General features: G+C 40.7%; 4 protein-coding genes across 5 annotated transcripts; 3 read left to right on the forward strand and 1 right to left on the reverse strand.

Annotated features, from left to right (window-relative positions):
- The first annotated feature begins 1179 nt into the window (after positions 1-1179).
- On the forward strand, positions 1180-4137 carry LOC119660557. The gene is made up of 7 exons (XM_038069197.1): positions 1180-1294; positions 1371-1518; positions 1664-2009; positions 2064-2152; positions 2217-2508; positions 2599-2709; positions 3889-4137. The coding sequence occupies exons 1-7, from the start codon at positions 1216-1218 to the stop codon at positions 4099-4101; spliced, it is 1278 nt and encodes a 425-aa protein (XP_037925125.1). The 5' UTR covers positions 1180-1215; the 3' UTR covers positions 4102-4137.
- A 394-nt stretch (positions 4138-4531) lies between these two features.
- Positions 4532-13197, reverse strand: LOC119660560 (spermidine synthase-like). 2 transcript variants are annotated; one of them, XM_038069200.1, is made up of 4 exons: positions 13040-13197; positions 11665-11791; positions 7876-8128; positions 4532-5398 (listed from the first exon to the last, which is right to left on the reverse strand). In XM_038069200.1, exons 3-4 carry the CDS (start codon positions 8007-8009, stop codon positions 4660-4662), a joined length of 873 nt encoding a protein of 290 aa, XP_037925128.1. In that variant the 5' UTR covers positions 8010-8128; positions 11665-11791; positions 13040-13197; the 3' UTR covers positions 4532-4659. The 2 variants fall into 2 exon arrangements, with proteins under 2 accessions (XP_037925128.1, XP_037925129.1); XM_038069201.1 differs by having other exon boundaries at positions 11665-11950; positions 13040-13109.
- On the forward strand, positions 12494-14510 carry LOC119660559 (spermidine synthase-like). Its single transcript, XM_038069199.1, has 3 exons — positions 12494-12727; positions 12793-12980; positions 13716-14510. The coding sequence occupies exons 2-3, from the start codon at positions 12847-12849 to the stop codon at positions 14452-14454; spliced, it is 873 nt and encodes a 290-aa protein (XP_037925127.1). The 5' UTR covers positions 12494-12727; positions 12793-12846; the 3' UTR covers positions 14455-14510.
- Positions 14511-17721: 3211 nt separating this feature from the next.
- On the forward strand, positions 17722-24251 carry LOC119659613 (mucin-3A-like). Its single transcript, XM_038067786.1, has 7 exons — positions 17722-17820; positions 17886-18033; positions 20513-20825; positions 20898-20974; positions 21040-21349; positions 21811-21921; positions 21992-24251. The coding sequence occupies exons 1-7, from the start codon at positions 17769-17771 to the stop codon at positions 24131-24133; spliced, it is 3153 nt and encodes a 1050-aa protein (XP_037923714.1). The 5' UTR covers positions 17722-17768; the 3' UTR covers positions 24134-24251.
- The last annotated feature ends 1453 nt before the right edge of the window (positions 24252-25704 follow it).

Below are 25704 nucleotides of genomic sequence, written 5' to 3' on the forward strand. Positions count from 1 at the left end.
TTGGCCAATTTCCTGCCAAATTGATCCTCTTCTTGTAGATTGGCAAGTGAGCATAGCTCTCTTCTTCAGACGGGGAACATGCTTCCATTGTTTGTCAGTCCTATTTTGATTCCAGCTAAGCATTAGGGTAGAATTTACCTTTGATGTTTGCCATCCCCGTTTTATGGGTTATAAGTTTCATCTTGTCAGGTACTATCTTAGGGCTGTGATATTTTGTACCTAAGATCAGACTATCTAACATCTATTCGAATTATATTACATTTTCCTTGCGTCGATGGATTAGATGGTTTCGGTCAGACCTGCATGGTTTGCAAGTACCATTGTATTTCGGAACTATGGCACTATATGTTAGAGGGAATCGTAGCCTTCCTTGCGATGCATTCCTCCACTGTACTGCCATATTAACATTCAGCCCCCGAATGGTCTGCGAAAGTTGTCGCAGAGGTGTCTTATACACCTTCCTGCGACTTAAGTTGACCGCGTTGAATGCTTTGGGCCTTCAGCTCCTCAGCAATCTTATGTGTGGAGTATGGTCCAGACCACGAAATCTAAGCGATGAGGTTTTCTCCGAAGAGAAAGTGTTGGTGAAGAACTTGGCTTGGTCCTTCACAAAGAGGCTCCTAGTCGCTGTGTAGTCCTTTTTGTTCTTGAGGGGTATCTGCTGATTTTAATTTCTTGATGCCTTAACCAGAAAGTCCTTGGTGACCGGAATCAAAATCGAACTTTTTGTAGTCCGAAAATTTGGGAGGTTCGACGGCAACCATGGGAGGAGTTTAGATGCTAATATGTTTACTGATATTCACCTGTGCTTAAGGGAAGCATAATGGCTGGGTGCTATGGATGGTGTAATTTAGATCAGAATCTTTCTCCTGGAAGAATATTTCGTAGTAGTCTTAAAAAGATAGAGGTCAGAAGAAAGGTTCGGATTTTCTAAGTGCTTAATGTGTTCGACGTGAATATTCAATCAAAACATATTGGTCAATTATTTGTAAAACTCTTCAAGATTGATACTGAAAACAATTGCCACATATCTTTCATCTGTTTCCATATTTCCATTGCAACCATCTGTCCGGACACTTGTATCTTTCACAACAAACATATTGCAACGTACAAAATCTATGCAACTCACATGCCTTATAAATGCATAGAAAAGTGAGTTCCTCAAAAGTTTTCTGTTCATTCCGCAAGCGAATCTCTCGGGAAATTAATACGAAAATGCAATACACGTCCAAACGTATTCATTTGCCGCTTTTCCTGGTAGTCTTGCTCCAGGCAACGAGTCACGTACAGTCCGGTAATTCGGTTGAAGAAAATTTCAATTTTCATTTGTACGAATCCTTTTTTCCTCAATTGCGTGCCATATATTTCAGAATGTGAATTCAGTCAATATAGCTATTATCATTCCGGGATATTTCTGCAACAATTCGGTGAAGGGTATACAATGGTGAACTTCCAAGGGAATCCGATACGTATCCCTGACCAGGGTTCCATGGAAGCTGTTTGCAGTTCGGGATTCAGGTATTTGTGATGAAAAGATCTGGACTTGGAGATAGTTCGGTTCATGGAAAAAAGGACTCTTAGATCCTTTTAGCGGTTTCCAATATAAATTACGGGTCAAGGAAAAGTAACTTGCAGGGATGAAAAATAGCTTCTATATTTGCAGATTTCCCGGGCACCCTCAAATCTTCGGAAAGATTGAAGGAGAACCTGGCAGGGACTATGAGGAATACACGAACGTAACGATTACTTGCCAAAATGGAGATATGATCTACCATTTGCCGGGAGGATTGAAACAGGACGTTGAGGAGAATAGTTTGATATGCAAGGACAATAAGGCGCGGTTCTATAAGGCTAACGTTGCGAATTGTGGTGAAACAGGGTTCTTGTATGGGTTCATGGTGAAGGAAGTTCCTGTGATTTTGGCGGAGGTTTGCTATAATATTGCCGAGGATAAAACGTTGTTTGTTCATTTTATTGGAGGCAAACGGTCAGTGGTGCTTGAAAATCAGGTAGGGCTTGAAATACGTACATTGGGGCTGAGGTTACTCCCTTTTTCTTGACAGACTCAGCACAATCCTTCTTTAATGAGTGAACATCTGCACAACTTCGGCAAATATGTTTTTCCAAACCATGCTGAGATGCAAAAATCACTGTGAGTTACCGGATCACTTAGAACCAAAAACCATGTCCTTGAATTAATCATTTCCATATTTCAGAGACAAAATTTTCGTTCTTCCTGGATACACGTATATCGCTGAGTACAAACTGGAATATCTAGCACCGATGGCGAACTATTCTTCACTTATCGGAAACCTGGCTGATAACTTCGAATATCCAAATGTTATTCCAATGTGGACCACGCTTAGAAATTACAACTGGCGAATTTTCCAGGACTTGCTCAGAAAGGAAAGCATGAAAGAAAGTTTCGAGATTTATGCTGGAACATCGGGAAAAGTGCAGTATCCTTACGATCTTAGATGTAATTCAACAACAGATTTCAGTGTTTGGGTAAGTTTTATGAGAAAAGTAGGATAACACCTGCTGGAAGGACAAAAATGTTGAGTTTGCTGATTGTAAAAGATATTCTCTGTTTTCTAGGAGGACACTTTAGAGGTAAATATACCTCTCCATATTTGGTACTACTTGACAGCCAGAGGTAAACCTGATGTTAGCACAGTGGTAATAGCAGTCAACTCACCTATTGTCGAGGTATGTGGATCAAAACTTGAAATTTAGGATATAGTTCGCTGATAGTATTTCCATAAAGAACTGAATAGTGTGTTCCGTTGTCCTTGAAGAAGAGAGAAGAACTGAACTTGGCTTCTGAAGTGGGCTTTGGGTTGCTGAAATCTAGGCCTTTATTTTTTGATTATTCTGTTTGACTGCCCCAAGTAGGAGATACGCTCTGGTGTGCGGAACTGATGCTGCAGCTCTTTGTGTTAGCGGAACCGATTTCCTTGTGAGGCCGCTTACTGGTGGCTGTTCTACTGGCTAAGCAGGTGTTTATTTTTGTATTTATTAGGAAACGTTTTCGTTCCGCTCATCGGTCGTACTTACTCTCCTATTCATGGCAATCTTGTTTGAAATATGGATGGCATTCTGGTACTGGCTCTTAAAAAGGACTCCAGTGGACTTTCGTGTTTTTTGTAGATTTCAGTCGGGACAACTTGCGTCCTTTCCTGTGTTTATTCCGTAGCAAACTTACGAAGTTGACAGTTGTGGGTTAGTTGCATACGCTACTCATTGGTCTTTTAAATGTTCTGTTCGGCTGCGGAGATAAGTATCGAAACTTCGAGCAAGGCCCTCTTGAATAACCTCAGAGGAGAACTAATGGAGATGCCAACCCACTTTTTGGACAAAAGGCACATTTTCAAAAGTATACTAGGTTAAAAGATTCGAAGTGCTTGGGCTTCGACCTACCAGGGATTCGTGTCCAGGGTTATCAGCAGGCTATATTTACTGGTACTATCTTTTCCGTGTCCTCGGCAAGTTCCTCTAACTTGAACTGTTCCTTCAAGGGAGTGCAAATTTCCCTTTTGGATGGTTTATAGCTTGTCCATGATAAACTCAGACAGCTCAAATATTTTTGTACCAAGCCTTGTTTTCCATGAGCCCCGATTGGATTCTCTCAGATCTTAGTGTTGAAGAGCTTCTTCTGAATGGGTCCTGGAGTACCTCCCGCGGTCGCCTCTCTTGAACAAATGCGGTGGATGTTGTTACCGTTTTTGTCGTCCAACGATCTGCTTTCAACTCATCTTTCTTCGGTTATAATATTGGTGATCTCGATAAGGGTCTAGGGTCGACATCATTACGAACTAAGTGAAGATTGAATTAGTGTTCTAGACGTGGCCTTCCAACAAAAACTCTAACCATGTTTTCAATTTGCAGCTTGGCCCATCAACTGTAATTTGCACTGACGTTTGTGATGAAATAAGTTGGTTGAAACCAATGAGCCGGAGCCGAAAAATTCTTTCACTTGGCTACATCTACTGCTGCAAACCTCAGGTCGTTGCAAATCTTTTAAAAGGATTCCCGCTCAACGAAGGTACAGATAGTGCTGCAAAATCAAAAAATGGTGCAGCTCCCAAATCGAAAATGTAATTAGGAAGTGAAATAAAACTTGGAGGTTTTTTGGGGAAGAAATGATTTTCGTTTTAATGTGTTGGCCCGTTGCGGTAGGCTTATCACTTGGATGTCATTAAATGTGATGTCAATGAAACTGAAGTCTCATTGAAACCGGAGACTGTGTGAATACTTTATGCTCCACAAAGGAGTGAACAAGTGATTATGGGTGGGTGGATGGGGGATTGATTTCTTGATTAGCTCACGCCCTTTGAGAACACTTGATTGTCCTATCGGTAAAGGCTACAGGGAGACGGGCCTTCGATCCAGTGGGCATTAGGCGAAAATAAGGGTTGGATTTGATGTTTAAGCAGCCAATGTTACTTCGTGGTAGTCTTTACGGGGTATACAGCGTCGGCCTGATATTGCCGTACTGGAGGGTGTGATACTTTTTATGAAAAAATATGTCTGATAGCAGGGAAACACCAAACACCAAACCATACCTTTATTCGTACAGATAAAACTAACATATAACAATAAAAATAAGAATAACAGCACCCGACACCTAACTGATTAAAGGAACCTAAAAACTTAGCATTAACTTTCATACAAAGTCTTCTCCACAAATCGTGGTAACACAAACGAAGCCCGATGAATTTCACTGGTATAATAACGAAGTTTCATCTCATCAATTTCAGCCTTGGTAAAAACATGCAAGGGTTCACTGAGTTCCCTATCCGGATCCAGGCAACCAATAGCAAAACCAATATTACCACAAGTATACGAAGGCGTGGTTATAAATGAATACGCTGTTGCAGGGAAGTGCTTCCTACAATTCTCTAAAAGTGACTTGCAAAAATCTAATTCGCACCAGTAGCTGTTTCCTTGCGAACAAACTATCCCTCCTGGCTTAAGTGCTGCCTTCATAAGACTATAGTAGGACTCCTCAAATAGTCCAACTGCTGGTCCAATAGGGTCTGAACTGTCTGTGATTATGACATCGAATTCATTTTCGTGGTTTTTCATGTATTCAAAACCGTCGCCAATGGTTAGATGGAGTTTGGGATGATCAAAACCACATGCCATTTCAGGGAGGTATTTTTTGGACAGTTCAACTACACGGTCGTCGATTTCTACTTGATGAACCTCCTTGACGGCGGGATGTTTGGTTACTTCTCGTGCTACTCCTCCGTCACCACCACCAACTATTAGTACCTTTTCAGGGTTTGGATGGGCGCATAGTGGTAAGAATGATATCATCTCTTGGTAGGAGAACTCGTCCCGCAAGGTGCACTGGATGATGCCGTCTAAGATTAGTGCTCTTCCGTAATCTGTCCTGCAAGTAAAAGTAGAAGAAATAGATTTTATTTATTTTCTTCTAAAGACCAAAGTTTAGAGGTCGGAAGATTCTTAAAATTACTCCGGGTATCGACTTTAAACTCCGAAAAATCACATTCCTTCTGCCAAATATGGAAACTTACTGACGCAAAGGGAATATGCTGCTTTTGTCGTTTTTGCTCACCGGTTGGTAAGGGAACTCACTTTGGCCGATAGTACAATCCTAGGCAGGGCCTTAGAGAGAAAATTCTGGGCCTCAGTGGAATCTGCTCCTCTTTTCAAGCTTGAATTCTCTAAAAGTATATAACATACTTAATCTTTTTTTTCGCGGAGCTAGTGTATTCCTTGAGTACACCATCTGCATCTTATCAGAGGAGTCGCCCCTACGGGTAGGTGCGAAAAAGAACCACAAGATAACTGAGAATAGCAGTCGTCACTAGGTAGTTCACAATTTTGGTTCCAGTTGGTAGATTTTGCATTTTTTACGTAGACACATTTTCAGTAAGGCCAGTAATTAATTTTACGATTTCAATAATGAAATCACTTCAAGTCATACTACCAATCTGGAAAGCTTCTAAATCATGAACTAACTTTGCTTTTACCGTGAGCTTGAAGACTTCGTTAATTTTTCTTTTCGCACACGAGTTTTAATTGCTCTACATCCCATTCCAAACCTCCGAATCTCTTATGGCAGCTGGCAAAATAGCCGCTGTGTGATGATTCAATTAGTGGGCATGATCCCTCATATGATTGAGGGATGGATGTCTTGAAAGGACTCTGGCCTGCGCGCGTCATAGTGTCAGATTTCTACCCACTAAAATCACCACTGAGTCTGCCTGCCCCGTGGAACCACCATTAGGTATTACATCAGTAGCGAAGTTAGTTTTCACTCGTGATTTCTCTTGCGGCGCTTAGTGATGGAAAGCGCTTTCGTCTTTTTTGCTCTGTGAGTGTCAGTCCAGTACTCTATAACCAAGACTTAACAGTACTGATTTCTTCGTTTAAGTACAACTCAGTATCGTCCAGATGCTTTGGGACCATAACCTGCTTTGTTGTCGGCAGGTCGCCCCCAGAATAGTAGAGGATGAGTGGGAGCGTTGGGGAAGTCATTAGGGAGCTGAAGCGCATTTCAGGTAACTGCGAGCGATGGCGTGTAGTATGGTTGACACGTTATAACCCACCAAGGCGTGAAGGGCGACCATATAACCACCCAACTAGACATAACTAACCCCGTCCCCACCCCTTCTTTTCGCGCCTGGTACCTCTTTTTATTGCCTTTATCTCGCCCCCTATCTTGAAACCGCCACCAAAAACAGCTCCCAGGGTGAAGCTCGTCTGAATTCTTATTTAGAAGAGCTTTAACATTATTTCACCCATTGGAAACGTTCCTTAAATCCCGATAAATGCGGGACTATTGTCTTCCATGCAAATATGAGAACGACGCCGAAAATGTGGAGTGACATCAGATCAAATCCAGGACGATCCCATCCCTAGTGTAAAAGAAGCTACATACTTCGGAACAACAATGAACTCGCGCTTCTCCCACGTCCCTTACATAACGAAGGCACTAGCCCGTGCAACTGGTGCCTTCAGGTCCTTGTATTCTATCCTTAAATACAATATCCCTACTTCAAAAAGGATTAAGCTGTTCTGTTATAAGCAGCTTATCCAACCACTCCTCATTTTCGGCTTCATTTTCTGGTCCGACTGCTCCCCATCCCAAATGGAACGACTCCGCCTTAAAGAGCGCAGAAACTTTCGCCACTGCGCCAACATTTTTAAAAACGAAGACCGCTCCAAATACATTTCCAACCTGCTCCTCTACGAGTCCTGACGAACCCCACGTATCGATGCCTTCCTTGACAGTCATGCGTTCAACTTCCTGGTCAAGTGTCAATCCCATCCCAATCCTCTTGTATCCAAAGCCATGCAGATCGAGATCGTTGAAAATAACCTTCTTCGGACTTGTCTGTTTTCCGAGATCATCCTATCCCTCCAATTTCAGAACCGTCTTTTTGATCCCCAAGGTAGAGTAGTCTTTTACGCAGGCAATTACTCCGACTCAGAATTTTTTAGACCTACCCATCATTAGCTCGCCTCCAAGCTCCTGATTCCCATCTCTGTCCGCATGCCACCTATCCTGCCGCAGTGCTAAGGCTAAGCTTCATGATATACCTTAGATTGAGTTTAACTGTTAAGGTAATCCCTAAGTTAGTTATAAGTTTAGATTCATTTATTTAGAAAATGGGAAAAGGGTTGTTTTTCGCAAAAATTGTTGTCTTTCGCACATGGAATAGGTAACCGGGTAACCCCCGTGAGCACTGAGCACGAATTGAGTCACTGTAACCGTCACAATGGCTCTAGTGGGCACTGTATCACTTCACAATTCAAATCAACCGAAATATGTGATTATCTTTGGTAAAAGTAACAAAAGATACGAATCCTCATTTAATTAGTGAATTTTGTACTACTTACGTTTCAATGATCTTTATATCCTGATACTGGGACTTCTCCTCATGAAGTACTTTCTTGACACGCATCGAGAACGCCTGTCCAGGAAGAAGCTCCTCGTGTATCTCACTAAACCAGCCTTTCTTCATGATATCCATATTTCTAGTATTTTTTCGACAACAGGTTAGATGCTTGCGATAGTTCACTTCGAGTTCTAGCCACAAAAATGATGATTGTTCTCTAAATTATGCCTGCATTGATATTGTCGAATGCGAATCTGAAACGTTTGTTATCAACTTTTGATATTATATTACTGAAACCTGCTATATATGTATTAGCTTGGACTGAGTAAGAGTTTGAAAACAAAAGCGGTATATTTTGCGGGACGGTAGGTAGGAAAGGAATGCTAGATATTGTGAGAGGGCAGAGGGTAACCAAGTGAATGCTTATCTAAATGAGATTATGAAAGTTAATCGAGAATCATATCTATGTATTGCTCAATTAAATTTTAAAAAGATTATAGAAGGCATCTACAAGTCATTTCTGCAAGGGCAGAAATCCGACACATATTTGTGAATCCTAGCAATCATGAAGTAGATAAATGGCTTTTTGCTAGGTTTCTAGCTTAAAGGAGGTTACGGATATTGAGGATTTTGAATTAAGTATGCATAAGTTGCATGAAATTATCAAACTGATATATCTTTATGATCTGATTTGCATATAATTGCGACTAAGGAAAACTTTCCTTCTCTTAACCCAGTATTCCAAATGGTTGGACCTTCATCACGAACGAGCATCTTTCCAGACGCTCTGTGAAACAAAATCGTCTTTTATCCTTTTAAGTTTCAGGTCATTAAAAATAGGTTAAATCCCAGTTAATTCGCAACTATGTGTCCGACACAGTTGTTAATTGGTCACTCTTTACTTTCAATTAATTTTTCATCATTACTTCCATCCAGTATTTTATGAAATACCTAGGTACATTCATGTTTGATTAAAAGATTGCCCATGAGTCGATTTTTGTCATCCCACGAAAGAGTTGGAATTCACATTTGGAAAATGGAGAAAAGTGACTATATTATGCGCGTAGCCTTGATATGTGTAATGACATCACGGAATTGGGCGGATGGTCAAACGACTAGCCGGAGACGACCAAGAGGGGAGAGCTATCCCAAAAATCTAAAAGTGACGAAATTGATCATGAAGGTCTCCCTGCGAATATTGAAGCTCCATTGAAATACTCTGTCGACACGTACTAGCCAGGCTCGGGAATATGAGGGATTCTTTGGGGATCTTTGATCCTTCAAGTGCGATTATACGATAAATCACATCTCCTTTTGACCGATGCTAGGGTTCGCACAGTGTGCACACAAACTAAAAGATAAAAATAAAGAGGTTGGGAAACCGGAAGTTAAGTGCTCCTGGTATGTAAGGTTTTGTGTATTTCTTATATAAGCATATTTAAGTTGGCATTTGTCTGTGTTTTTTAGACCATTCAGCTTAGTATGGTACAGACATTCAAAGTCTTTGAATGTAAGAAATTTGCAGAAAACTCACAATATTTGACCTATTATAACTTTGTTGCTTGCATGTATGGGGAGCCCCCTTAAACTCCACTTGTAACTATGTGACTCACTGCATGTAGTGAGATTCGCAGGCAAGAAATTAGCTGGAATTCATTTTAAAATATATTTTCAATCATAAACATAAAAAATAATGGAAGATAACATAATCAATAATCAATCAAAATACCTCCCCCAGAGCTGTGTTTGATCACAGGGGTCCCGACTCCGCTAATTCTCACTTTTGCTGACTTCGACCTTGGACTTCAAAATTCAAGGTCGACGTAGCAAAAGCGAAAAGAAGAAATTGCATTGCATTAAAGGGAGATTACAGTGCAGAAGTGTCTAAATGAGGTCTATTTTCAGAAGTAAATCAAGGCTAAAATTGACAAATTAGGTATTTATTGTTTAAATAGAATTATCGGCCACATCTTTGGATTCATTTTTTTAAAAAAAAAGACCTTCCTAGCCCCTCCCTAGCGCCCTCTACGCCATTGAACCGTTTGGGGTATATAAAAACGGCGTCCATTGACGGGCACGATTACAACCCTCCGATCGGCCTGAAACATAAAACTAAAATTCTTAGCAATCAGGACCCTTGTAATTATTGTGTGAACCTTCCATTTAAGTCCTCGGCTTAAACTGTAAAAATAACTATTAAAAATTTTTGATTTTAAAATTTTTAAGAAAATATTTCTGAGTGAAAACAAACTGTAGTTAGAGGTTCACACGAGAATGGCATGTGTTAGCTGTTATTTACCGAAAGCGTACCAAATTATCTTTATTTCAAAAAACGGCATTTTGAGAAAAATTTACTTAACAGAAAGAGAGAATTCTTTATGAAAACTTGGATAAATCGATCTTAGCAGTCTGAATCAATTCCCGGACCATACAGTACTCCATCCTCTTCGATGGCTTGCTCCTGGCTCCTCTAAGGGAGATCCTCGCTTCTTTTGTCGCAGCTACTGCTTGACCTTCTGACTTTGCAATCCTTCCTGCAGTGGATTTAGGAAAAAGCGAAAAACTTCATGTATCTTGACATATCAGCTTCATCTGCCATTTGGGTTTGGGACGGCACCCTCCTTAAGGTTCATGCCCAAGGCCGAAAAGACGGCTTTGGCTGGATTCGGTGTATAGGGATAACGTTTTTCAGTGTCTGTCTTCCGCCGAATGGGACGATGCTGGACTTTCGACGCAGGCTTGATGCTCTGGAGGACGCTATCTTAGGCACAGATGGGAGGAACTTGGTCGGGGGTGACTTCAATGCCAAGGCACTTGTTCACCCAAACTCCAGAGGAGTACTCCTGGGGGTGGTGGCGCGGCAGCTGGCACTGTCCTAAATTCTGTTACGAACCTAATAACGACAAAGTTGCAGAGCTTTGGAAAGAGTGTTACAGACTCCGCCGCTTAACACAACGTCTAAATGACTGAGAGGAGGCATGTACCATGATGACAGAGTACAGATCAGCCAAAAGGAAATTCCACAGCGCAATATACAGGACAAAGCTCGCTGCTGGCAGGATCTGGTGGACGAGGTGAAACTAGTAACCCGAAAAATCGGGGCTCTGCAGAAACTCTGTTCACTCAAGGCCGAGCAGATGGACCGGATTGTACGAGCACTATTCTCTGCGCACCCCGTACGGGATGATGACGTCGGCGCGGAGAGCGCCGTGAACTACCCACTTTTCTCTATAAAAGAGTTGGAGCAGACAGATCTCTCTATGAAAAGCAAGAAGGCGCCAACGCCTGATGGTATTTCAGAAGAGGTCTTAGCGAAAGAGAAGGTGTTGGGATTCGAAATTACGTTGGTGTTACTACTTATCAGGAAATGATCTATGAAATGGTGAGCAAGTATTCCGTAAACTCAAAGTAGGAAGCAGCGGACTAAAATGGGAAAATTTACGTTTAGTGTTTAGTCGCTCCTAAAAGACAGGTACCATGATTTACCAGCTGGGCAGGGTCGGGTTGGTGCTAGACAACGCATCGGCGAAAGACAAAGATGACCGAGTGGAGGAATGTTTAGTTGGTAAATTAACCCGATGATCGGGATAAGGGACCCGTTTATTACCAATCCTTTTAGCCATAACCTCCACGAAGTTAAGGTATTTACCTTAGTTAGAGGGTTGGACAACTCGATGTTTGAAGCCTGCTAATTTGTTTATCCAGAGAACTGAGGTAGAATTCTAGACTTAGTGGCTCTGAAACTCTCTGTTGACTCGATATTGATAAAATGCGGTATTCTGGTACTCACCTGTGATAGTTGTTTTTGTTGTTTAGGTGGTGGCGGAATCTGTTGCTTACTGCGAGTCTGAATTACGGTAGAGGCACCAGGTGTTGGCATCTGCGATGTGTGAGTCGAAATGCTGACTTACTTGGAGCTGGTGATCGTTATATGTAAACTTGTTCTTATTAATAGTCTCGTCTAGCGTGGGTTAATTAATTCCTAGTACTGAACTGTGAATAACTTTACAATGTTTTAATGGTTTGATTAATTGGAAAATATATTTCCTTCCAAAGTAAGGCCATATACGGTGGGGCTGAAACAGATATTTGCTTAATACATGCATGTTAAATGATGATAAGAATTGCAGTGTTTATAGGAATCAGCAAGAGTTTATTTGTTATCTAGAATATAAGTTTCCAATTGATTTACGAGGAAAATTGCAAATTAACGAGAAATTATTAGAGGCATGCACTAGGCCATCATAGCCTGAGCCACCTTGAATAGAATTGAACCATTGCTGAAAAATATGAAGCATAAGAAATTCGGAATTGCTTATCAATTAGTTATTAAAGGGAGCAAAATTTAAACGCATAATAAGCGTGTGCTACTTGAAGGTCACCATATTCTCAATAGGTTGAGTACTATCATAAAGTATTTTACAGAATCCTCTTTCAATGCTCGTTTCTAAAAAGCTTCACAGACTTCATAATTACGTTATTGAGTTAGCAACTTTGTTTTCTTATCTGTTCTCTGTTGGTTCATTCTAGGGAACACCCCCAGTTGAGCTAAGAGACAGTAGTTTCAAATACTACTCTTTGTTCTATCTTATTTTCCATCCATTATCACTATCTTTTACTAATCCTGCGTATCTTACATTTGACTATTCAAATTCCAAATGAATTCTCAATCCAGAACCCAAGCGTGTATACGATTCTGAAAAGTGATACCAAGAACTGATAACAAACGTCTCGCGTTCGCATTCAACAACAATCGCTTTGGGACATAATTTTCAGACCAATCAGCATTTCTGCTGATATTTATTGACCAATGCCATTGCCAAAGGTCAAGACAATCTGATATGGTTGTTGAAGTATAAAATAATTTTTCACTTGAAATTAAATCCATGGAATTACCGAGACCACATTTTTATTTCAGTATTAGGAATTCTGTTGAACGGTGAAGATATCGTCGAATAAGGTGCTCAGCAATATGGATACCATTGAGAAAGGATGGTTTAGTGAAATACATGAGGATCTACTTCCTGGACAGGCGTTTTCTATGCGTGTGAAAAAGGTACTTCACGAGGAGAAGTCACGGTATCAGGATATACAGATTGTTGAAACGTGAGTACTTTTGAATTCACTAGTGAGGTTAGAACTATTTTAACCAAGTTTTGTCATACCCTATCTTGCGGATAATCCAAATGGCTCCAATTGTGAAGTGATACAGTTTACTCAGTGGTGAAGCTCTTTAAAAATGTCCTTAAAGTAACTAAACAAAGCTGCAAGGATTCACTTTTAAATTTTACTTTGAAGTGGAATTACTAGAGGAACTACGGCCTGGACTGTGCCCCACACTCATTCTACAATAACTTATGTATTCACATCAAACGGAATTTATAAGAACTTAGAAAATATGACTTTGTATCTGATTTCCCAAGGTAATTTACTAGAACTATTTTGTTATAGCGAACTTTCTCAATTATAGTTTTAATTATTAAATTCGTTCCGGCAATTCTCTACTACAGAGTGTTATTTCTTCATGTGTAGAAGAAAGTGCAGCTGATTGGATAACATTTTACCTGCTCTAAAGTGAGGTTCCTATGTCAACTGCGGTATTTAGAAATCGATCTATATTCTACTAATGATCCAGGTGCTACCAGCTTTTGACAGGCAATAGGTTTTCTACTGCAATAAAATTATCCTCACTTCTTTGTGGAATTGACTTCATTTGACTCTCGAAATATTCGTCCTTTTTAAACCAATAAATGAAAAATCCTTAAACCTTAAAGAACCCTAATCCCAATATTAACATTAATTAATAACAATTAACACACTTATTTCTCTTCTTTCTTTCAGGACAGACTACGGAAGAGCACTAATTCTAGATGGCATCATCCAATGCACCTTGCGAGATGAATTCTCCTACCAAGAGATGATTTCATTCTTGCCCCTCTGCGCCCATCCAAATCCTGAAAAGGTACTAATAGTCGGTGGTGGTGATGGAGGAGTGGCCCGAGAAGCAGTCAAACACCCCGCCGTCAAGGAGGTTCATCAAGTAGAAATCGACGACCGTGTAGTTGAACTGTCCAAAAAATACCTCCCAGAAATGGCATGTGGTTTTGATCACCCCAAACTTCATCTCACCATTGGAGACGGTTTCGAATACATGAAAAACCATAAGAATGAATTCGATGTCATAATCACAGACAGCTCAGACCCTATTGGACCAGCAGTTGCACTTTTTGAGGAGAGCTACTATGGCCTTCTAAAGACAGCACTAAGGCCAGGTGGGATTGTGTGCTCTCAAGGAAACAATTATTGGTGCGGATTGGACTATTGCAAATCACTTTTGGAGAATTGCAAGAAACACTTTCCAACAGCAGCTTATGCATTCACAACTATACCTTCATATCCTTGTGGCAGTATCGGTTTTGCTATTGGGTGCCTGGATCCGGAAAGAAAACTCGATGAACCTTTGCATGTTTTTACCAAGGCTGAGGTTGATAAGTTAAATCTACGCTATTATACTAGTGAAACTCATCGAGCTTCGTTTGTGCTACCTCGATTTGTTGAGAAGGCTTTATATGAAAGTTAACATTAAAATATTTACATTTTTTTGATAATTTGACTGAATATATTCCTATACTCACACTGCCGTGTTTCTTTTTAGTTATTTAGATGATACACTGTCTTAATTGTTAACGTTTTATCCAAATTCAATCGAGTTATTATATATTCCTGAAGAGCTAAAAGGATAGAAATTTCCGGACTAGCAACCTGTAAATTTGGAAATTTTTCTTACTTCCGAAACGTAAACAGTGCGTTGGACAAGGACTGACCTCACAGCTACAACCTTTGCCAATCGCAAGCGGCTTCTGATTTTGTAATATCTTGGTGAAAAAGCAAGAGCAAGACCACTAGGGAAGTCAATCTTCTTCGACAAGAGAAGATGACATATTAAGGAGGGAATAGGCCCACCTTTAGTCGACTACTTTTGTATTCCATTAAAGTTTTACTTCACCCCTCACTTCAAGAATATGAGACCTTTTAAATAGTTGAGCGAAAAGATTGTGGGTTCACAAAAAAGCAGGTTAAAGATACTCCTCACAAGCACGGATGGCAATGTCTACCAGCATGTAGCTGCACAAAAGAAACGAAAACTACTCTACAAGGTGGCATTTGATTTGAGAATGAGAATTGGGAACACTTGCTTCAGGGGAAAAGGCATCTCACACTGACTTTGAAAAACCAAGTCAAGATTAGATGGAGCCCAGGCGGGGATAAAAATGAGAAACTGTCTGTCATTTCAAAAAAGGGAGAAGGAGAGCTACCCTCTTTAAGTTCAATTAGGCGGATTCAAAAGAAGGTGTTTCGACCCCTCGTTGGGCGCCACTTGTAACAACTTGATGGACTACGCGATTGCCAAAGATTATCAGAGTTGATAAACTAAGAGGATAGAGCTATACCAAATATCTAAAGAATCAGTCAAAATAGTCCTAAGGACCCGCTTCCATTGCATCGGGTTAAGGAGACGCGAAATTTTCTTAATGACTTGACAGGAACTGCAGTGTCCAAAAAGACTTCTCCCATATACTCTAAGTACTAAAGATTTATAAACAAACCGAGAGTGATCTAAATTTTAGGCAAATGTATTTTGGCTCCTTCAAAATAACATCCATGTGAAGCAATACATGTGCCAGCGCTCCACCCACTTGCAGGTACACCGCTGGGAGGGCAACAAAATGATGACCTTTAGCTCTCTTGTCGCATTCTGCCTTTTCGACTTTAGCTCGTCTTTAAAGGGCCACTGGGGCAATTGTTGTTTTATCTCCATTTGAAATTTGTAGATCTACGTCTCATCACCAGAAATTGTTCGTTTAATGAAAGTCACACCATTATGCAAATCAGGTCTTTTAGTACAGGCTGGGTTGCGACATGTCTCATAGGCAAAATTTCCATTTCCGGTTTCATATCCAATGCCGAATGAGCTATTAGATTACTTGGCAAGGAGTTGTAACGAGTAACAGAAGTCAAATACTTCGGAATCACACTAGACCAAAAACTATTCTGGAAGCCACGTGTTGAAAACATATGTTCGAAAGCCACAAGGGTTTTGATGGTTTGCCGTTCCACAGTATGGAATAAATGGGGATGAACCTCAACGCTGCCTCTTTCAACCTCGAAAGGAATTATAGGGGGCAGGACATTGCTATTCTAACAGACAGCCAAGCGGCTATTAAGGCACTTTGGTCCTACAAGGTAAATTCCAAACTGATATGGGAATGTCTTAACAGACTGAACACGTTCGGCTTGCTTAGTAAACCTGGATACGCTGGGTTTCAAGCCACATTGGGTTAGAAGGCAATGAGGCAGTGGACGAGCTTACCCGGAAAGGAGCTATGACGCCGCTATGTAACTCTGTGAAGTTGGAAATGGGTTCATGGCTGCGACAGTGAGAAATGAAGAGGGATGGCTGGGGGAGCGCAAGTCGCTTACTAGTTCCAAATATTCCACCTTAGTTGTAATTCATATGAAAAAGCAAGTCTACTCTTCTAGCAGGGTGGTAAACCGGTTTATACATATTCGTCCTGAAATGGTTTGTTTGACCGGAAGAAGAATATCCCTTCCAATTTATGATAATCAGTTCTTGCGAAGCAGTAGTTTCTTTAGTACCGTCATTGGTCCAAGCCGCTGCAAAAGATTGTAGATTGCGCCAGTATTAGACATTATCTTTCCTTTGGTTAGGTCCCTATCATATTTGGGCAAAATTACTGTGTTTTATCTTATTGGTAGAAGAAGAAGCGTTTAGGCTTAGAAGTCTAACATAGTTCTATTGAGAATGAAGGTCGTATTCCCTACTCGCTAGTTTTCCGTATATGACCTCGCTCAATTTTGTCTTCTGGGCTTATAACGAGTCGTCATATACAATAATATTTCTTCATCATTCACAATTTTCTAGTTTTACTAGCATAACATATGTAAGGGTGTACGTTTCCTCCCCATTTTGTCCAGCATCACTAACATATACTAACTTCTCTCATAACCTGTCATCCAACACTACTAGCACAGCCTAACTACTCCTTTTTACTACCATCCAGCATTGATAATGTAGCCTACCTTTTCCCCTGTCCATCATTCAGCATAACTAGGGTAATCCTCTTATTAACCCTCTACTCGCATATCCTGATTCCCCTCCCCTTCCCTGTCATCCAGTATCACTAGCATAGTCTACCTTCTGCTGTTGCGGATCTGCTCGTATTCTAACTCTTCCCGGTTCAACATAAGTTTTCACCTCAGTAATGCCAGGTTCAAAAGAATTACTGAATTATGGAATTTTTTTGAATCCAAAGATACACATGTAATTTTTAAAAATAAATTAAAATATCTTTCCACCTGCGCTGTGTCAATAAATGAGTTGCATTAAAAGTGGGAACAGGTTGCGAAAGATGTTCCACGGTCTTACCCAAGTTGCTGTTCATCTATACAAAAAAATATCTCTTTTAAGCTTCTCCGATTACAGCCCTTATCTGAAGTAGAATTAGATTTTTTACAAGCTGGTTCCTGTTTGTGTTTCAAAGACGCTTATCGCGGCTTTTAGCAATCTTCGCTACGAAATAAAGCTAACACTTGACTCGAGGCTTGATAATTACTTTCACTGTCATTCCTGCTAATCATTGAATTAATCGCGACTCATCTGTTAGCTACTGGCCTGGCTCCTATCAGTAATTGAAGGTGTGGATTGGGATTCTAAGCCTGAGTCATTGATAGTTGGATGTCAACATTTTTTAATACCTCTGCAGGAAATGCTTATCACTATCTGCAGAGATAGAGATATCAGATTTTGTATAAATACAAAGTGAAAAGCTTAGCAGAATTTCATAGCGATATTCTTGGCTCCGACGAGGAAAGATGTTGAGAATTTTGCTCTGTGTTTTATTTAGTACTAGCGTAATTTTAGCCGGTGAGTGGAGGCTGAGGTAGTGAATAGTGCGACATACTGGAGGTTCCTAACGATCTTATTTGTAGATGACTGTGTCCTTCGATATGATAGGGACCATCCTGCCGTGTTCATTCGGAAAGTCCGTGAAAAACATTTGGTGATCACAAGAAATGAGGGTGAGATCGAAATTGAAGATGGAGATTCAATTGAAGGATATTGCACTTCTGGATTTAGGTAAGTGACTTCAGATGCTCAAATTTTGGAGTTTCCCTTTTAAAGAGTATGTTCATTTTGCGCTTTAATTCCTTCATGTTCAAAATAATTTAAAGGTCCTTTGATGAAGACAGCCCACCGAACGGTTTACCCTTACTAGAAATAATGCAGCCAAACTAACCAATTATCAGGTTTTACCATTTATCGAATCTACCATCCTGGAATAGGCCACAACAACAAGGAAATAAGATCACTGCAATTTGGGACGGTGAAGGAATATCTAGAAAAATTCTCGGTTGAGACGACAGCGATAAATGGACAGTGATCGATCCAATAAGATAGTGACTCCTCAGTGAGTTGGAGATCAAAGCAAACTTTATTTAGCGCTTTCTGTCCTCCTAATTTGAGATTTTTGGGCGAATAACCTGAAAATTCTGAAAGGAACTTTTCTAACATACGTAAATCCCCCCTCCCCCCCCCCCTTTAAATGTTGAGTTTTTTTCAATTATATCCTTTGATTTCCTCTTGAGTTAGAAAGTTACTTGATTTCTTCATTTAAAGAAGCAAACATGGTGCAAATTCGAGCCTTAAGCTAGGTAAGGCTGCGGGGAAAATAAATAGGAAAGGATTTAGGAGTGACAACATCGGCTCATTGGGCTTTGGCTTATATATGATGGATATATCTGATCCCCTTAAGGTAAGCTCATAGGGAATTAAATTACAGTTTCCGAATTTAGAGCATAGCGTGCGCTTGAGGGGTAAATGAGTTTTTCAAAGAAAATGCCTTGAGAAGGGGCACCATACAGCTAGCTACCTGCCAAAGGGGATGTGCTTTGGAACCGATGTACATCGGTTGACCACAAGCTTGGAAAGTAGGGCGTAAGTTTGTGCTATTCCCACCTTAGCCTACGCAAATTGGGATGAATTGCAATAACGACAAGGATATAAATATTTTCTCGTGAAATGTGCGCACCTTGTATAAAATTCGAGCTACACAACAGCTGGCCGATATTTTGTCTACCTAAACATGTTCCATGCGATAAACAGGGCCTGGCATTTTGGACTTCAATATCTACTACAGGAAAAATATGAAGTCTGTTATTACCAATTTTGAAATAATTTATGAAAAGTTATGCATTTTACGCGTGGAAGGCACAGTCCGTATAATTAACGTCCATATTCGAGGACATAAAACGAGCCCACGGTACTTGCCTCTGTTTGGTTTTGTTTACAACACCGAAGTGTAAAATTTTTATGGAGGTACGTTCACTCCAGGTCATCTAGAGAAGACGTGCACAAGATTTTTACCCACTAAAAAGCATTCCTGGTCTCTCCAGCGCTGAATTGGAAGGACCACTTCGGTATTTCCCCAATTATAATCTGCAGGTTTGTCCTTAGGGCCTCTTTCAGGCATCTTCGTTCGCCAAGCAGCAAACAACCACCAACAATCTTCTGGTATGCTACTGCTTCAAGGGAAATTAGGGGAATACCTCCACCAATCCAAAGTGGTACAAATATTGTTTGCAGCAACCACGTGTCTTCGCCCATGTTGTCAGGAATAAGCGTAGGAGCCTAGGAGTCTACTGTTCGCTCAGGGACTATGTGTACGAGTGTGAAGTTAGGGGGATGCAAAGTTTCTGGGCACTCACACCATAGTGGTCCATTGTACTCAATTCCTAATCTCTCCTACCTGGGAGCATATCAGCAAAAAAAAAACAAGAATCTAATGTCTGATGCGTCCATAGGCGGGGAACTCACATTTAAAATGTTTCGTGGATTTCGCTTCTTCATTACAGGGCGAACATTTATCATCTTGAGGAACCCTTGTTCTGAACATGGCCTGGCCTGTTAGAATGTCCATAATACTTTTACTTTTAGACAGGATAAACTTGTAGTATTTTTTGTGGGTCTGGCAGGAAGAGTTCGGCGTGTCTAGCAACACTAAGGCTCTGCCACATTTCATTACAGCTTGTTCACAGCTTTGGTTGCTGGTTCCGGTCCGGCCATGAGGGAAATTAAACTCCCTTTTACTAAGACATCCCAGATTTAATTTCCTTCCAAACCACTGTGGCTCGGTACCCAGAGTGGTTTCACCGAATTCAATCTAAAACTAGAATTATTAACTTCTTAACTCTTCCAATGCTCTGTGCTCCTCACTTCTGCTGTTTCCCCATAAATCTAATCGAATTAGTCTATTGCAAGGTTCTGACTAAACAAATCCAAGATGCCAGATGCCGGCTTGGCATAATTTTGAAGGCATTTCTTTGCCGTCACCAATTGAAGTGCGCCCCCCGTTGAGAGCGGCAAAACTATTTGGCTAACTTTGTTTTCGAGATTTTCAGGATCTTCCCCCTTTAAATTCCGACTGAATTTCCTAAATTTGATGTCTCTTTCATCTAAAAAACAGTAATCCCCGCTTACCTAGATACATTTTTGAAATCTTTATCTAATAGGGCTTGTTTTCGGTGTTATGGTGAACATATTTACTTTCATTTTATAGGAACTTAGACCACAAGGGACAACAGACACAATACAAACATGTGACCTTCTCATGCATTTCCAACTCCGTTTACTACGCGGACGACAAAAATGAGAAAATCAAAATTCGAAACCGAGGTTCGCTTGCCTGTGATATGGTTGGTACGTACTATGAAATGGAAATTCTGCATTGCAACCATACTGGACTTCTGTTTGACTTCGATATTGGGAGGACACCAGTGCCGTTGGCTGAAGTTTGCTACGATGTGGAAACCAAGTCTCCAGTGTTCATACACTATTTGTCCAAAGTGCACACCAACGTACTGGAGGAACAGGTAAGGATAATGGAACTCGTGCGCGAATGAGTTTTTGTATTAATAATTGCGATTTTATTTCCTTATTTCCAGGGTAACTTCAACTCAACTCACGAATTACCTTCCGAATCAAAAGAGAAAGTATTCAAGGAAGACTTATTTAAGGAAGAGTAAGTCCATTAAAAACGGTATCAGGACGAATGTAGAGCTTAATCACACTTACCTTCCTTTACAGGAAAAATGCCTTAAGCAAGTCCACCAAAACCAAACTTCCCTCCGACTATGACTTCGTTAAATACGAAATAGACTCGTTTGTCCCGATGAAGACACTATCTGGTGCCTTCAGGAACTATATCCAGCAATTTGAGAAGACGAATTTTGTAGCATGGTGGAATCCACTGAAAAAAGGGAATTGGAAACGATTTGATCGAATTATCGAAAAATTACATAAACACGGAGAGTACGACATATTTGCTGGAACAGGCGGGGTGGTAGAATATCCCGTTAATGGAAATTGTGGGGTTACTAGATCCCTTACTTATAACGTAAGTTGTTCGGTTGGCCTTTGTTTTAAATTTTGGCCATGTATTTCTTTTATGAGCTCTAGCTTAAGCCATTGTTAGGATGAGAGGACGAATTTTGCATCACCTTGACACCAATATGGTCATCAAGGCTGTCAATCAGCCAAACTCTCCTGATAGGTTTACTAGTCGTGAAAACCGACTGTACGAGATAATATTTTGAATATTATCTTGGCACCAATACGGTTACCAAGGCTGCCAACCAGCCTGGTTTGCCAGATATGAACACCGACTGGCAAACCTGTTTGGGGAGTTTGGTTGGACAGCCTTGGTGACCGTGTTGGTGCCAAGGTGATGCCACAGTCGTACTCCCATCGTAACATCAACAACCCAATATTCGCCTGAATATCCATGGATTCAGTCTATCCAATTCCCAAAGAAAGATGCATCTTAAAGGGTCCTAATCTCTTGAAAATTTATTTTAGGTCGACTCAACTGAGAAAGCTGTACCACTGTATATCTGGAACAATATACTCAATAAGGACGAACGAGGGCCGGGTGTAGTTGTTATTGGTATCAATTCGCCATTCGTCGAGGTGAGCACTCAGCTATTACAGAAATGAGTGCAATTAGCATTCACTGTTTGAATTTTCCTTATTATTACAGGTTGACTTTAAAAATTTCACTTTTTGTGAAGACATCTGTGATAACTACGAATGGTTGAAACCTATTCTAAAAACACGAAAAATATCAAGCCTTGGTTATATGTTTTGCTGTCGACCAGCAGATGTTGAACATGTATTTCCAGGAATTTCTAGTTTTAGGTCACCGCGAAGTATTGTTTTACCTAAAAAGGAATTGCCAAGTTGGAAGTGTAAAATACCAACAGGTTATAATGATCACACCACAACTTCTGGCTATGTTACGGGAACGTTGACACCACATTTCAATCAAACCACGTCAATTAGTAATGCTACAACCCCGGGCTATAATTTTACAACGCCAAGTTTGAATTTTACAACGCCTTCTCTGAACTTTACAACGCCAAGTTATAACTCTACAACAAATCCTTGGCTTACGAGAACCACGCCAAGTTTCAATTACACAACTAAACCTTCGTTGAATTTCACTACGCCTGGTTACAATTTTACAACAAAGCCTTGGATTACAAGAACAACAACAACGAAGCCATCCTTAAATTTCACGACACCAAGTTTCAACTATACAACGAAGCCCTCCCTGAATTTCACAACGCCTAGTTACAACTTTACAACGAAACCCTGGATTACGAGAACCACACCAAGTTTCAATTACACAACCAACCCTTGGTTAAATTTCACTACGCCTGGATATAACTTCACGACGAAGCCTTGGTTGAACTTCACAACAAAACCTTGGATTACAAGAACAACACCAAGTTTTAACTTTACAACTAACCCTTGGTTGAACTTCACAACGCCAAGTTGGAATTATACAACGAAACCTTCGCTGAACTTCACAACACCAAGTTATAACTTTACAACGAATCCTTGGCTTACGAGAACTACGCCAAGTTTCAATTACACAACCAACCCTTGGTTAAATTTCACTACGCCTGGTTACAACTTCACAACGAAGCCTTGGTTTAATTTCACAACAAAGCCTTGGAATACAAAAACCACACCAATTTTCAACTACACAACCAATCCATGGTTGAATTTCACAACGCCAAGTTACAATTTTACAACGAAGCCTTGGCCTACATACACAACACCAAGTTTCAATTACACAACCAATCCTTGGCCTAACTTTACAATGCCTGGTTTTAATTTCACAACGAAGCCTTGGGTTACGATAACCTGGCCAAATTTTAACTATACCACTAACCCTTGGTTAAACTTTACGATGCCTGGTTTCAATTTCACAACGAAGCCTTGGAGTACAAATACGACGCCAAGTTTCAATTACACAACCAATCCTTGGTTGAATTTCACAACACCAAGTTACAATTTAACGACGAAGCCTTGGAATACAAACACAACGCCAAGTTTCAATTATACGACCAATCCTTGGTTGAATTTCACAACGCCAAGTTACAATTTAACGACGAAACCTTGGAATACAAATACGACGCCAAATTTCAATTACACAACCAATCCTTGGTTGAATTTCACAACGCCAAGTTATAATTTTACGACGAACCCTTGGAATACAAATACGACGCCAAGTTTCAATTACACAACCAATCCTTGGTTGAATTTCACAACGCCAGGTTACAATTCAACGACGAAGCCTTGGAATACAAATACGACGCCAAGTTTCAACTACACAACCAATCCTTGGTTGAATTTCACAACGCCAAGTTATAATTTAACGACGAAGCCTTGGAATACAAATACAACACCAAGTTTCAACTACACAACCAATCCTTGGTTGAATTTCACGACGCCAAGTTACAATTTAACGACGAAGCCTTGGAATACAAATACGACGCCAGGTTTCAATTATACAACCAATCCTTGGTTGAATTTCACAACACCAAGTTACAATTTAACGACGAAGCCTTGGAATACAAATACGACGCCAAGTTTCAATTACACAACCAATCCTTGGTTGAATTCCACAACGCCAAGTTACACCATTACAACAAAACCTTGGAATACCACAACTATTAGATCAACTACACCAACTAGACCATCTTTCACAACAGCAAGCCCTACTAGAACCACAAGACCCTGGTATACAACTACAACTCCTAGACCGACTGTTATCTCTACTAGGACTATATATAATAGAACCACCACAAGACGATATTTAAATTTTGCTTAAAAACGGACATTTTTTGAAGCAACTTTAGTGCAATCTATTCTCGCTTTGGGAGTACCTTTTTTTGAATTCGCAACTAGTATTATTTTAAAAATCAGTAGAATAAAAGATATTATTGAAACCACCAAAGATAATGTGTTAATTGCTGGACGGGGCTTGCTTTATTCTAGCTTAATTTAGTTGGGGGAGCGTCAGCTGTAAGTACTCAGGCCTTTCGTTAGGCCCATTGAACTATTCTCGGAGATGGCCTAGTTGGTGCCCTCCTGCTGGCGGCGTTCCCAGGCTCTTGTGATTTTGAGCGCATTCTCTAGAGGCAGAGATGGCGCAGATTCTTCGTTGAAGAAAACTTTACCGAGGTAACTTTGTCTGAGATCTGATGAAGTCGGGTGGCTGCATATGAAGTGCAGGGCCGCTTCTTCCCCGTTCTCACGTTGGCTGAGGTCACCACCCCAAATGTTTTCCATCTGGGGGTCCGTTAAGGAAACTTTTCGCCTGAGGCAAGAGTTCAAATTTCTCCATTCCACTGCGTGAATCCTTGGAATTTCACCCTTCACAGTAAACATGACAGGGGGTGGCCGGATGCCAAAAGCTGGTTCTGGACCCACGATTGTGGACGATATTCGAGTGCGTTGCTACCCATATTAGGAATGTTTTGTTTAGTCGTTCAAGTTTCAGCAGCATCAGGTGACAACTCCGCTGCTCCCAGGGAAGAGGTGAGGCAGCGTCTGATGAGTTGCCTCTGCTCTGGACGAAACCGTCAGTCGAGATTTTTTCTTCTTTTTGAACTTGGGTGTTTAATCCAAAAAGAGGAGTCCTTGGACCACAAGAGAGGAAGTAAGGTGCTTCCCAAGTGGTCTAGTCCGTCATCAAATGGATGCGACTCAGGACTCCCAACATTGAGGGATCCTAAGTCAACATTCACTTGATGTTGGACCGGACCAAATGGAGAGCAACTTACTCTCACGTTTTTTGGTCCACGGATCTCTCCGTTTGGGGCATAGCACTGAAGCATTTAAAAATAGGGACTAACGGTTTCGTCAAGGGCGGAGACAACTCATCAGACGCTGCCTCACCTCTGCCCTGGGAGCAGCGTGACCGTAAGTGGCAACAGGTGGAAAACGCTCCTTTATATATTATACGGTCACGCTCCTCCCAGGGCAGAGGCGAGGCAACGTCTGATGAGTTGCCTCTGCCCTGGACGAAACCGTTAGTCCCTATTTTTTTCAGAATTTTGTTTTGGTTTTTTTCGATGAAATGGTGCAAATATACGGTCGTCTATGACTAGATTCGTAAGAGGTAGTTATTAATCGTTTCCTAATAGGTGAACCTAGGCAGGAATCCTTTGAAAGCTGTCGTTGGTCTATTTTAACGGGGAGGTACGAGGGATTGGTAATGGAGAATAGGATTGAATTGGGGTTATGAATTAAGAACAGTGTGGAACATTTTTTGTTGGACAGGGAGATATATTAAACGGAAGGGACGGTTTTTTTTTGGACATTGAAGAAAGGGATTATTTTTAAGATTCCAAAGAAGGTTACCTCTTTTGAGCGTGGCAATTGGAACGTAGTAATTAT

Source organism: Hermetia illucens, chromosome 6 (genome assembly GCF_905115235.1).
Source record: "Hermetia illucens chromosome 6, iHerIll2.2.curated.20191125, whole genome shotgun sequence".
In the NCBI taxonomy this organism is placed as follows: Eukaryota; Metazoa; Arthropoda; class Insecta; order Diptera; family Stratiomyidae; genus Hermetia; species Hermetia illucens.

Bases quoted from the DNA above. Each gene is read 5' to 3' on its own strand.
- LOC119659613 (XM_038067786.1), top strand. From the start codon at position 17,769: ATGTTGAGAATTTTGCTCTGTGTTTTATTTAGTACTAGCGTAATTTTA. The intron at 18,034-20,512 runs GTAAGTGACTTC...TTCATTTTATAG, and splicing joins TATTGCACTTCTGGATTTAG to GAACTTAGACCACAAGGGAC. The intron at 21,350-21,810 runs GTAAGTTGTTCG...AATTTATTTTAG, and splicing joins CTAGATCCCTTACTTATAAC to GTCGACTCAACTGAGAAAGC.
- LOC119660557 (XM_038069197.1), top strand. From the start codon at position 1,216: ATGCAATACACGTCCAAACGTATTCATTTGCCGCTTTTCCTGGTAGTC. The intron at 1,295-1,370 runs GTAATTCGGTTG...CATATATTTCAG, and splicing joins AACGAGTCACGTACAGTCCG to AATGTGAATTCAGTCAATAT. The intron at 1,519-1,663 runs GTATTTGTGATG...CTATATTTGCAG, and splicing joins GTTTGCAGTTCGGGATTCAG to ATTTCCCGGGCACCCTCAAA.
- LOC119660560 (XM_038069200.1), bottom strand. From the start codon at position 8,009: ATGGATATCATGAAGAAAGGCTGGTTTAGTGAGATACACGAGGAGCTT. The intron at 5,399-7,875 runs GTAAGTAGTACA...TTTTACTTGCAG, and splicing joins GATATAAAGATCATTGAAAC to GACAGATTACGGAAGAGCAC.
- LOC119660559 (XM_038069199.1), top strand. From the start codon at position 12,847: ATGGATACCATTGAGAAAGGATGGTTTAGTGAAATACATGAGGATCTA. The intron at 12,981-13,715 runs GTGAGTACTTTT...TCTTTCTTTCAG, and splicing joins GATATACAGATTGTTGAAAC to GACAGACTACGGAAGAGCAC.